Here is a 14057-nt window from a genome sequence, read left to right as displayed (position 1 = left end):
GGTTTGATTGCATGATTTTACATGGTTTTGAGCTCTACGGAGCTATTTCTTGCTAACAATCTCTTCTTTAGTGTATTCGATTGTTTTAGTAAGCTTTTCAGGAATATGAAGCGTTTCTAGGCAATTGGACGTGTTTTTAGTAGATTCGGAAGAGTTGATAGCCAAGAACTGAAATTTATGTGGAATGCCCGATCGGGCAGGCTTCGCCCGGTCAGACCGGGCGATGAAGAAATCAAGTTATGAGATGCAATTTTGGAAACGTGTTACGCGCGCCCGACCGGGCGAGGTTCGCCGTCAGACCGGGCAAAGAAGGAAAACTGTCGTATTTTACGCAGCCTTCCTCCGCCCGATGGGCGAGGTCCGCCCGGTCAGACCGGGCAAAGCTCAAGAAACGCGTATTTTCTTATTTTTCCGAAATATTATCTTTTGGGGGTATAAATACCCTTTTGTAATTAACTTTTAGACAGTTAGTTTTTCATTAGTTTTCTCCTTAAGCCCTAGAAAACTCTCAAGAACCCTAGTTTTATTTTCTTAAGCAATTTCAATCTTTAATCCTAGTTTTATTAATTGTTCCTCAAGAATTCAAGATCATCAATTGAAGTATTTGGTATTTCTTACTTTCCATCTCTTTTATTTATTTTATAGTTCTTTAATTATGTGTTCTCTATTAGATCTTGTTTTTGATTTAATTATGATTTGTGAGTAGTTTCCTTAATCCGGGATCTTGCTAAGCCCGATTATGATTGATGTATAAAGTAGATCTTTAAATTCCCCAATAATAATCCCAATTGACATGCTTAATTGATTGTGTTTATGCCAATACTAGATAGGGATAATTAGTATTGTTATCATCCCTTTGTTCTTATTGCAACGGAAGTTGGGTATTAACGGGATTAGGTTATTTTCAATTAAGGGTTTGAAGATCATCACGGAAGTAGATGATTGAATAATTAGGAATCTAGGCATGGTGTTTAATGTCCCTTATTCGCTTGATTCCACGGAAGTAGGCTTGATAGTTAATTTGGGAAGCCATTGATAACTCGGAAGAGACCTTTGGTATTATTATTAGGGATTGCTTTTCTTCTTGTCAATTGATTTATATATTGGGGGTAGATTTATTAGTTTATCAATCATAATCGTGGTGATGCTTGATCTTGGATGCTTTAGTTTTATTGATTAATATTTCCTCTAGTTAATTGTGTTATTTAATAAATTAGTTGATTATTATCATCCATTATTGATTGGTCACGTGCTTAGTGATTAATTGAGTCTGATTAATTGAATGAACCATAGTCTCTGGGATTCGATCCTTACTTGCCCTACTACACAGTTAGAAGGAATAGTTAGGTTATTTTTGTTAGGTACGCGATAAGCCTATCAAATTTTGGCGCCGTTGCCGGGACTAACGGTTTTCATCTAATTATTTGTGATTCGTTTTTTTTTTGCTAAGCTTTTGGTTTGTTGCTTTGGCTATTATTAACTTCTTTTTATCTTATGAGTTGATGATATACATGCCTTGGAGATGGATGATTTATTGTCACGTCTTGCATCTGGCCATTGTTCTTGTTATTATCTTTATCATGAAAACCCTGATTGCCCTTATAGTGAGTATTTTGTTCGAGCTCCGGATGATTTTAGAATCTTTCCATTCATATATGATTATTCTAAAAACGGTTTGTTCTAAATGAAATTTATTGGAGGATTCATGATGAATATTATCATAATTTGTATAATACGTCGGAGGAAGAATCATTTGTTGAAAAACCGATGGTTAAAGAGTCATTGGTTATAGAATCAGTGGTTGAGGTATCATTGGTTCCAATAGAAGAAGAATCATTAGTTGTAGAACCATTGGTTGAAAAGTCATTGGTTGTAGAACCAATGGTTGAAAATTCTTTTTCCTTTGGTAATGAACTTATTCGTGAGCGTAAAATAATAGAGTCGTTATTGGGTGATGATACAGAACAAGACTACCTCCATGTTCGTTCTATTAATTCTAAATTTTTAGCGGAGGAAGCAGAAGGTTGTGGTGTATCTTCATCTTTTTCTTTTGATTTTTCTTTTTACCTTGAGTTTTCTTTGTGTGCTCCTAATCTTTTCTATGTAAGGATTACTGTGCTTGCAATTGAGCCCTATATAGTGCTTAATGAAATGTTTGCAGGAGCGTATGATAAGTTACTCAAGGCGTTAAGTTCTTCTGATGGAAGGAGAATGGTCAAGCTTAAGACCTTGATAAACTAGCGCTTTACGGGAGGCAACCCGTATTTCATTATTTTTATTTTAGTCTTTTCTAATTTTTGTGTTTTCGTTTGTTTTATTTTAGAGAGGTAAGGAGAGGATATTTTATTCTTGTGGGAGTTTCTATATGTGTAGGTTTTGATCTAGAAAGGTTTCGATTTTAAAGGAGAAGAAAGCTGGATTGTACTCGGGTTCGCTCGGGCAGAGCTCGCCCGATCGGGCGCGCGTACGGATCAGCAAAACTGCTCAAGTTCAACAGGCCGTAACTTTTACGTTTCTTATCGGATTTTTGCGTGTGACCTATCGTTGGAAAGCTCTTCAAGTCTACTTTCCAACACAATTAGAATCACTGCATTATAATTTATACAAAAAAAGTTATGATCAGAATAGTACGCATAACTCAATTTTTATATTTTTCCCACTAACACTTTGTTTCATTCTTGCCCGAATTTGTTCCAAAGAGATGCATTGAAATCCTCGAGGCTTTGGTGACATTGTTGTGGTGATGATGATAAGTAGTAGTCGCCTTGACTACTAGCTTCCCTTTAAGACAATGAGGACATTGTCTGATTTTGGCTTGGGGAGATTTTTGGATTAAGGTATCTTTCTTTTCTCTCTCTTTTTGTTTTTTGACGTATTCAGTTTAGTTTTATTTCTTTCATAGTCTAGATTTTATTGCTTTCTAGGTTAGATTTTATTGCTTTGAAAAAGAAAAAAAACATACAAAAAATACGATCCAATGAATAATAAATCATGCTTCCCTGTGCCCCATTCATGAAAATTGTTTTTAATTCTTGGTATATGATGACGAGTATTGTGGATAGGTTAGCCATGATTTGATGTTTGATTGCTTGGATGTCTTACCATGAGTCAATTTTGCCCAACTACTTGTGAATATAGTGCTTGACTAGTTGATTTGGTTAGGAATGTGTGTTAGTTCCTGGTATGTCAATGAAGTTGAGTATTGGTTTATAACTTTGAGTAACGTTTGCATGACTCATTAATATGCACATTGAGGAGGACGAAGGCATTTGTTCCTCTAGGTGGCCTTCAGACGATATTAGATACATTTGTTCCCTTCTTGCTACCCATGTTGTTGCTTGTGCCCTTTTATTGTTTATTTTGCCACATTACAAGCCTATTTAAGCCCCATTGGTTACTAGTCCCAAGCTTGGCTTGGGGGAGCTAATAGTGAGTGAGGTGAGGGAGTTGTAGTGTGCATGTAATTTGCACAATTTTGGGTGGATTTGAGAAGTTTTTTATTTGTTCTTATTGTTGTGGATTGAAAAAAAAATTGAAAATTTATTGTGCAAAGAAAAAAAAAAATTCCAATGTGAGATAAAAAAAAGAAAAAGAAAGAGCAAAGGAAAAAAAATTGTTTCAATGTTCAAGTGTTCTAATTGAAGGCTGCTCAAGGAAAAAAAAAGAGAGTTCAAAGTTTGTTTGTTTACTCAAGTTCTATAATTTTATATTTTGTATATATGAGTGAAATTTTAAGTGTTGGAAATTTTTAATATAATTGGGATGTTTGGTGAATTTTTGGTAGAGCTGAGTTGTGTTGGAGATGATTTGGTCATTAATTTGTTTTGACCTTGGTTTTATTTATTAGGATTTTGGCTCCCTTAAGCATAGCTTTACTCTTACATTTTCCCAAATATTTCCCACCTTTTACCCTAGCCTTACATTACAAGCTTTGAAGACCTTCTGACCTTTGTGCATAGAGTTGTGTGAATGTGAAATTAGTTGTTTTCCAATGCAAAGAATGATTTGATATATTTCGAGTCGACTGCTAGGTTGAGTGCTTGTTTTCTTAAAACACACGAGTGCGTGAGCTTGGGAGGGCATTGTTCACATTTAAAGGAGTTGGATGGAGAGCGACCGAGTATATCTTTTACTCGCCACATAAATGAGAGTTGAGTGTGTGAACACTAGTCTTGAATTCTATATGCTCTTGTGGTTTGCTCTATTTGACCATTGTCAGACAGGATGAGTAGTTAGATGGATTTGATTGGTTGACTTTGATGCATAACTGTCGAGTTTACCTTTAATCGTATTTATTGATTTGAGTTACTTTTGGGGTGAAGTATTGATTTATTTATTCATTGCTTTGCTTAGGGACAAGCAAAGGTTTAGCTTGGGGAATTTGATATACGTGTTTTATACAATGGTTTTCCCCGGTTTGATTGCATGATTTTACATGGTTTTGAGCTCTACGGAGCTATTTCTTGCTAACAATCTCTTCTTTAGTGTATTCGATTGTTTTAGTAAGCTTTTCAGGAATATGAAGCGTTTCTAGGCAATTGGACGTGTTTTTAGTAGATTCGGAAGAGTTGATAGCCAAGAACTGAAATTTATGTGGAATGCCCGATCGGGCAGGCTTCGCCCGGTCAGACCGGGCGATGAAGAAATCAAGTTATGAGATGCAATTTTGGAAACGTGTTACGCGCGCCCGACCGGGCGAGGTTCGCCCGGTCAGACCGGGCAAAGAAGGAAAACTGTCGTATTTTACGCAGCCTTCCTCCGCCCGATCGGGCGAGGTCCGCCCGGTCAGACCGGGCAAAGCTCAAGAACGCGTATTTTCTTATTTTTCCGAAATATTATCTTTTGGGGGTATAAATACCCTTTTGTAATTAACTTTTAGACAGTTAGTTTTTCATTAGTTTTCTCCTTAAGCCCTAGAAAACTCTCAAGAACCCTAGTTTTATTTTCTTAAGCAATTTCAATCTTTAATCCTAGTTTTATTAATTGTTCCTCAAGAATTCAAGATCATCAATTGAAGTATTTGGTATTTCTTACTTTCCATCTCTTTTATTTATTTTATAGTTCTTTAATTATGTGTTCTCTATTAGATCTTGTTTTTGATTTAATTATGATTTGTGAGTAGTTTCCTTAATCCGGGATCTTGCTAAGCCCGATTATGATTGATGTATAAAGTAGATCTTTAAATTCCCCAATAATAATCCCAATTGACATGCTTAATTGATTGTGTTTATGCCAATACTAGATTAGGGATAATTAGTATTGTTATCATCCCTTTGTTCTTATTGCAACGGAAGTTGGGTATTAACGGGATTAGGTTATTTCAATTAAGGGTTTGAAGATCATCACGGAAGTAGATGATTGAATAATTAGGAATCTAGGCATGGTGTTTAATGTCCCTTATTCGCTTGATTCCACGGAAGTAGGCTTGATAGTTAATTTGGGAAGCCATTGATAACTCGGAAGAGACCTTTGGTATTATTATTAGGGATTGCTTTTCTTCTTGTCAATTGATTTATATATTGGGGGTAGATTTATTAGTTTATCAATCATAATCGTGGTGATGCTTGATCTTGGATGCTTTAGTTTATTGATTAATATTTCCTCTAGTTAATTGTGTTATTTAATAAATTAGTTGATTATTATCATCCATTATTGATTGGTCACGTGCTTAGTGATTAATTGAGTCTGATTAATTGAATGAACCATAGTCTCTTGGGATTCGATCCTTACTTGCCCTACTACACAGTTAGAAGGAATAGTTAGGTTATTTTTGTTAGGTACGCGATAAGCCTATCATACCCTAATCTGGAACACCTGGGCATAAACAAAAACTAGAAGCAAATGTGAGATTTGCCTCAGAGAACTAACGCTCTCTGAGACAAAAAGAAAATAATCTAGACTACAAAAACAATCAGAAATAAAAATAAAATCGTTTCCCCGGCAACGGCGCCAAATTTTGACAGGGTAAAGTCGTATTCCCTAATCAAAAATAATTCCTAAGTCCTCTAACTAAAGTAGATAGGGAAGTAGGGTCGATCTCCACAAGGAAACAAGTCTTTCTATTCCTAATTAACTAAAATAATCTAGATTATGAAGTAACCAATATTTATATTTGACTAAGAAACTAAACTACGAAGATTGAGAATAGGGAGAAAACAATATATAAAAGGATATAGGGCATATGTTCACCAATAAATAATACTCCAGGGTAATCAATCATTGACATTGCATAAATAACATGATTAACAGGCTCTCACAATTTATTAATCAACATAGATCTAACAGGCTCTCGCAATTTACTAGATCTAAGTTCCTATTGAAAATAGCCTTTAATATCAAATTAACATCTGCTCGATTCATCAATTCAATATTGCTATACTTTTACAAGCCATAATTGTAAAGCGTTAAAACAATTCAATAGGAAATTATCATGCAATATCAAAAATCAATAATAGTCAATCATCAATGCATCAATTAACCAGATCGTAAAGGGCTTTCGCTACGTATTACAAACACAGAATTAATCTAAGAGAACAATTAAGAGAGTAAAGAAAGAGTAAAAGAAGAGAGAGAGTGAAAAATCGTATTACGGAGGAGTATTTATACTCCGTACAAATCCTAAATTAAAACAAACTAAAACGACGCTAATCGTCTCCTAATAAATACACGCGCCCGATCGGCGCGCCTTTTTGCTCATCAATACTAATCTTGCGCCCGGTCGGGCGCGTCACCATGCGCCAGCCTTAGCTACTCCAGCTCAGTCGGGCGCGCCTTCGGGCGCCAGCCTCTTTGGCCGGGCGACTCACTTGGGCCACTATTTGGACTACGATTGGGCTCCAATTCTTCGGGCCAATTTGGGTTTCCTCTTCCGGTCTTGAATACTCGGTCCAAATGTCCCGGTATCACCTATACCGAGCCCTTAATCACCGGTTCGATGGCTCTAACCGGCCCTGGGCTATAAAATTTGGTCGTGCTTCTCCAATGTTCGTGATTGCTCCAAAATATCTCGGGAAAATAATCCACAAGCATAAATCCCTACAAAAGTCAACCAAATCTACGAAAACACTAGAAAACACCAATTATTAATAAAAGTGGCTCTAAAGAGCCAAAAACACTACTAATTACGACCAAGGGACGGGGGTAAAATACTATATAAAAATAGACACATCATCTCTATGCGTGCTCCGTCAATCTCTCATCTTTTTTTTTGCAGATGATGCTCTTTTCTTTTTTAAAGCTAACGAGGAGTCTTGCTCTACTTTTGCGGGAATCATAGCCAATTTTGGGCAGGATTCTGGGCAACAAATTAATTTTAGTAAGTCCTTTGTTAAAATTAGTCCTTCTGTTCCTCCTGCTTTGGCTGATTCCTTTAAAAGCATTTTAAGAATTCCAATGGTCACTACTTTTGGTAATCACCTGGGAGCCCCTGTGGATTTAGAGGGCGAAAGGCTCCTTTCTTTGCAAACTTGGTTGAATTGGTAAAGAAATTTTTTTTGTCTTGGGCACATTGCCGGTTTTCTAAAAATACCAAATTAATCCTCATAAATTCCGTCATTTTGGGGATCACAGCCCATGTTATGAAATCTTACAAGATTCCCCTAGCAACTGCAAATAAGCTAGATTCTTTGATCACTAGGTTATGGTGGGCAAAGAGTGGTGATAAGGGTATTCATTGGGTTAAAAAGAAAATCATTCAATTGCCAAAAGGAATGGGCGGCCTGAGTATTCGATCTATTGCCATCTATAATGATGCTCTTCTCTTCAAGCAAATCCTTAGGATGCACTCTAACCATTCACTTCTGGCAGCAAAAGTTTATAATGCTCGCTCTAGCTGTGTTCTCTGTCCAAAGACTATTCTGGGGACTATCCTAGCCTCCTTTTCCTGGGCTAGGAGATCTATGCATCACTTATCTTTAAAGATGAAAACAGGTTTTGCTTGGAAAGTCGGTTCTGGGATGCTATTCTTGCCTCAAGCTCTAAGTGGGTTCATAATTCTGTTCCGGTGGTTAACTCTAACCAAAATTTGAGAGATAGCTCAAAGTGGAGAGTCAGCGAATTTATCAATCATCGATCTCGCTCCTGGAAAGTTGGTCTAATTAGACAAAGGTTTGAGTGGGAAAGTGCCAGGAACATTCTGTCAATCGAACTACCGCATGGGGAGGAAGAGGACTTTCTCTATTGGCCCTGGCATGCCTCTGCTTACGCGGTTAAATCTGGTTATGCTTTCCTAGAGGGTTTAACTGAAATCAAGGAACCTGGTCATAGAAAAGCAATCTTTAATTTTTATAAAATAATCTGGCGTTTGGATATTCCCCCAAAATGGAGCCTCTTCCTTTGGAAACTGCTCAGCAACGGAATTTCTGTTCGAAAGAATCTTGCAATTCGAGGAATACTCCAGCACGGAGTATGTGACTACTGTGATTCGGAAGAGGAAGATATTGTACATCTTTTTCATACTTGCTCTATAGCAAGGTATGTTTGGACTAATTGCCAAATACCAGGCTATCAAAATCTACTTGGATCTACTTCTGTCAAGGATTGGATCCAAAGCAATATCCTGATCTTCTATAGTCAGGATGGTTATCAAAGTTAGCGTATCCAACACTTTGTGGCAAATCTTTGGGCGTTATGGGCGACAAGAAACAAGCGTATCTTTGAGGGAGACAATGGATATCTCCGCTCTTTCTTCGTTAATCTTAATTTAGCTCTTACCCTTGTCCAAGATTTTATGTCCACTGTCTCTAGGAACTTGCAGAGTGCGTCGAATGTTGATCAAAATGTGTATTCTCCTTCGGGATTTTTACACATAAATCTAGGTATATATGACTCCCTTCCTCCTTTGCTATGAAACCTCATCTTAACCCTTTACTATTAGAGTAGATGGTTCCTGGCAAAACTCGACAAAGTTATATGGTACAGGTTGGACTATTACTCTTTCAGATGAGAGAGAGAGATGCGAGGGGATCTTCTGGAATTGCTTCCTCGGCTCTTCAAGTTGAGGGTTTGGCTTGTTTGTCAGCTATGGGCTGGCCGGGCAAGAGATAATGGATATACATCCATTAAAATTTATACTGACTCTACCATGATTATCCTCTCACTGGGAAAAGCAGGGGCCTTATCCATGGATCTCTTTTGGATAGTTAAAGAAATCAGAAGGATAGGACAACTTTTTCAACAATGCGTCTTCCTTAAAGTTAGTAGAGAACAAGTTAATCGTTCCCATCAGCTTGCAAATCAGTGCCGGTAGACTGTTTCAACGTTTGCTAAATCTATTCCTTTTGATACTTTTTAAGTTCCTTTTCTTTTTTTATTTGCTGTGTCTTCTGCTGTTGTCAAAAAAAAAAGTTAATAGTAAATGAAGGATAACATATGAATAAGAATGAGTCACTATGATCTAAAAAGTAAAGTATGTAATGATCTTTTTGATATCTTTATTATTCCTAAATTTTTTTATTCGATCAACATCAAATTAAATTTATGACATGGCTGGGGGTAATGTGATAAGTTTGGCACACATTACTATTATGTATTATGTATTAAGCTTACTTTAGTTGATTTTGTGAGATTTGATATATAGAGCTTTTTAAATTGTGCAATAGCACGGGTACTATACTAGTTACAACCTAAAGACTAACTAATACAAGAACACACACTAAGTACCAATACAACCTAAAATACAACACTCACATACTAAAACCTTAGGGGTGTAAATTGGGTTTTTGGTTCAGTTTTGGGTTCGGTTTATCGGTTTTCGGATTGTAACGGGTTGGAATTATTAACAGGTCAGTTCGGGTCGTTTTTAAATAATTTCGGGTCGGTTCGGTTTGGTTTATTTTTATTACAGTTTCTTTTCGGGTCAGATTCTAATCGGGTCAGGTTATAATTGGTTCGGGTCATAATCGGTTCGGGTTAAATTCGGGGTTTGTCAGTTTATATAAAGAGGGTTTTGGGTCAACAAATATCGAGTCCTAATCGGTTTGGGTTGTAATCAGTTTGAGTTGAACTCAGTCGGGTTTGACAACTAGTTTTGCTAGTTTTAAACGGGTTTCGTTAACGTATATTGTCTAGTATATCCTCAATATTCTTTAATAGTTATTCCAATAGACCATACGGAGTATTAATTAGTTGTTTAACTTTATGTCCCTTTTTTGTATAATGATTTTAAGGATCAAATAATAATAACAAATCTAGAGTTAGCTTTTGATTTAGATTTTTAATTTTTTAAATACAATATAGTGTTCCATAAGCTATTACTCGTTAGAGGATGATAATATTGTAGCATAAGAGTTTCAATGACATCAAAATTCCAAACCTTTTCAATATAAATACTTTATAATTCAAATTAAACCCTTTTGTTTTACTATTGATAAAATACACCAAAAAAAAAAAATTTACGGTCATAACGGGTTACGTACTTACGGATTATAAACGGGTTAGTTATAACTGATTACGGATTGTAAACAGTTCGATCATAACTTATTACGAGTAACGGTTTAATCCTAACTTGTTACAGGTTGTAAACGATTTGGGTTTATCGGGTTTTTATCGGGTTTAAACGGTTTCGGTTTACAATGGGTCGGGTTGCTATTGGGTTCAAAAGTTCTCGGTTTCGGGTTTTATCAGTTCGGGTTGTTCTCGGATTTGGATTTTATCAGTTCGGCTTGATATCGAGTACGGTTCATTAACAGTTCTCAAACATTCAAATCGGTTCAGTTTCAGGTTTTAAAAAATCGAATCGGGTCGATTTACGGTTTTAAAATAACAGGTTCTTAACGGTTCGGTTCCTTTTCGAAACAGTTCAAAACGGTTCGGATTCACCATTTCGGGTTGGTTTTTGACAGCTCTATAAAACCTTATTACAAGCTTTGGCTAGAATCAAAAGATTGATGTCCAAATTAAACTTATATAGATTCAATTGAAGCACTTGGTACCTAAAGCACCCATTTAACCAAACGTATTAGAGAATTCGATGGTTTTAATAACATGATAAAAAAAAAGGTTCCATTTGTTCACATAAACAACCCCAATAAGGGCCATAACCATAACAAGACGATTCCATTTTTTCGATAATTCTAAAAAATATCAAAAAAAGAAGGATCTATTTGTTTACTTAGGATGACAAACTTACGAAAGCTACACAAATACTAAACAATATAAACGATATCTCAAAATCGTTTTAGCGACCGGAATCATTTCTATCAACAACGTTGGCTTCTACTGTCTTCAATGACTCCACTCGTGGCTCCCTAAACATTAAATCCAATAATAAGCTCAAGTTAATAATGTCAAAATATTAGTACATTTGCAACTACTAGTAAGTTTGTTTCATGGCACATTGATTCAAACTACCACCATTTACAAATTGCAACTATAATTTCATTAGTCTACGATAGAAATATGGTAGTGCAACGTCATATATGCAATCAAGAGGTTTGAAGTTTAAGACTCTAACTAGCTATTTCAGCCTTCACATTTCGATTTCATATCATTAGATTCGTGTGTTTGAAAAAACCTATTTCATACTTCCACTGTTTTTTAATAGTTGCAATACACACTTTTCACCGTATTTAAGAAATATGGGGTTCACATGATATAATACACGTTAAAATAAGGTGAGTGGTTGTAAGAAGTGTAATGTAGTGGGTCATGTGCTTTAAATAAGGGAAACAGTACATTTTTTCACTAAAATAATTTTCCATTTATAATGTGTTGCAAGTATTGTGACATTTCCCTTTTAGAAAAGTGGAAGTATAACCTATATATTGTCATTTGTCAATGTGTTGCACCAATTTAGAATATAAACATCACTTTTCTTTTAACCTCTAATATTCGGTGTTCACAAGAAAGCAAAGCAACAAACCTAGTTTGAGAATTGCCATGAATTGGATCATCAATAAGAGTATCAAACTCTTGAACATTAGCAACTTTTCGAAAGAAAGACTTCTTGATAAAATCCTCAGACTCACGGGTAACACGTTCGGGGTCATCCACCTCCGACACCATCTCCCTCCGGCTTTTCTTGACTCGAACATCAGGGGCATGCATGAACTGTTGCTTGGCTGTATGGAGTCCTAATGTTACGGCCAACCCTATCATCCCCAATGCAACATAAATTGGGACATAGTTGCCCCCCTTCGCTTTCCCCTTATTAGGCTCTCCTTCTGTTGTGGCCGCATATGACTTCATCTTCGGCACAGTTCCTGCCATTGTTCTTATGCCGTGCCCTCTATCTAACGGAGGCACAATTCTCTTCAAATTCTTAGCCTACAAAAATATAATATAAACTTCAATAGTAGCGTAACAAGATTTATAATATATTTTTTACAAATTAGGTTTGCTTAGGGTCTGTTCTCATTGACTAAAATGAGCTGAGCTGAACTTAAAAGAGCTGAGCTGAATATTTTATGAGAGAAGAAAATTAAGAACTGAACTTAACTTAACTTATTAGAGTGAGCTAAATTGAAAATAATCTGATGAGAACAAGAAATTGTATAATACGGAGTAATAAACATTGTAAAGACACTTCTTTATATAGTTTGTGCTACATCTTACACAATCGTGTGATTTTATTCAATTGCTTTGGGAATTTGAGGTAGGTCAGTAGGGTAAGGAAACTTTCTCCCTACAGTGCCTGTAATTGAGGACGAACCCTCCCCTTTCATTAAGCCAAGCTTAGCTTAATGCATTGTACGACCTTGTATACAAGAATTATTGGTATTTATGTCGTTGATATTAGGCTTAATTTTAAATAAGGGTAATAATGATACATACAAACCCTATCTGATAGGGAACATAACGTACATTCCTTTGTGTAGAATAAAATCAAGCGTTACTAATGTTCGAATTAGCTTGATATTTCAATTATACTCGTTTTGTATCATTTCCGTTTAATTTTTATGGTTAAAAATTAGAATACCTTCACTGAAACTTCAATTATTAACTCTCTGTATAACACGGAGTACTCACTCCCCCTGCTTAAAGATCATCCATTCACATTTATATTTCATACAATCTCCAATTCCTATAATTAATTATTAGGAGTAATATCTTTAGTTATGCTTTAATAGACTATAAAAATTAATAATCATAAAATTACTCCCCTGCTTAGAAACGAGTTCAGAAATAATGTCCACCAAATAAATGTTTATATCTTACCGCCTGTTCCGATTTACTGAAATCAACTAAACAGATTGAGCTGAACTAAAATGAGCTGAAATAAATTGTTTATAAGACAAGAAAATTAATAACTTAGAGCTGAGCTGAAGTGAAATTAAGGTGAACAAAACAAACCCTTATGCATAAATCACCGTTTACAATCAAAGTTTAACTGCAAGATTAATGATTAAAAAAAAAAAAAAAAAAAAAAACTCGCTCAAATATAGCACCTCACACTCACTTGTATAAACAATGTCACACAAATAATATATGCATATTATAGACTTATGATATATATAAACCAAGTTCTTGATCTTGTAAATTATGCATACTTTTCATACAATAATAGCTTATATAGCCCTTTAAACATAACTACAACGTTATTAAAAACGAAAGGAAAATTTGTAAATTACAGCCCTTTAAAGTTCGTATTTTGCAAATTACGGTCATTTAAATTTTTATTTTTTTTTGCAAATTACAGTCCAAAAGTTCGTATAAATTGTAAATTGCAGCCCGATTTAATTTTTTCATCGGTTTACATGTTAAAAAATCTTCGGTTAAGGTTTTAGGGGTCATTTTAGTCCTTAGGGGCCCGAATTGATCTCGGAATTAGAAAAAAGTAACGTAAGTGTCTCATATTTACAGTTTCCTACAAATCAATACACTTTTGTTACGCAAAACGAGATACTTGCGTTATTTTTTTGCTAATTCCGAGCTCAATTCGGACCCCGAAGAACTAAAACGGTCCCTAAAACCTTAATCGAAGATTTTTCAACTTGTAAATCGATGAAAAAGTTCAATCGGGCTGCAATTTACAATTTATATGAACTTTTAGGCTGCAATTTGCAATTTTTTTTAAATGGCTGCAATTTGTAAAATACGAATTTTAAATGGCTGCAATT

The 14057-nt window shown here is 35.5% G+C and overlaps 1 protein-coding gene across 1 annotated transcript; it reads right to left on the bottom strand.

Annotated features, from left to right (window-relative positions):
- Positions 1-10957: 10957 nt before the first annotated feature.
- On the bottom strand, positions 10958-12347 carry LOC110691131. Its single transcript, XM_021868052.1, has 2 exons — positions 11861-12347; positions 10958-11246 (listed from the first exon to the last, which is right to left on the bottom strand). Exons 1-2 carry the CDS (start codon positions 12205-12207, stop codon positions 11177-11179), a joined length of 417 nt encoding a protein of 138 aa, XP_021723744.1. The 5' UTR covers positions 12208-12347; the 3' UTR covers positions 10958-11176.
- Positions 12348-14057: the final 1710 nt, after the last annotated feature.

The sequence above is a fragment of the Chenopodium quinoa genome, unplaced genomic scaffold (genome assembly GCF_001683475.1).
Source record: "Chenopodium quinoa cultivar QQ74 unplaced genomic scaffold, ASM168347v1, whole genome shotgun sequence".
Taxonomy (NCBI): Eukaryota; Viridiplantae; Streptophyta; class Magnoliopsida; order Caryophyllales; family Amaranthaceae; genus Chenopodium; species Chenopodium quinoa.
Note: the sequence above shows the minus strand (reverse complement) of the source record. Positions and strands in the feature narration are given on the sequence as shown.

Coding starts and splice junctions, on each gene's coding strand:
- LOC110691131 (XM_021868052.1), bottom strand. CDS start 12,207: ATGGCAGGAACTGTGCCGAAGATGAAGTCATATGCGGCCACAACAGAA. Junction 11,247..11,860: donor CATGGCAATTCTCAAACTAG/GTTTGTTGCTTT, acceptor TTTAATGTTTAG/GGAGCCACGAGTGGAGTCAT.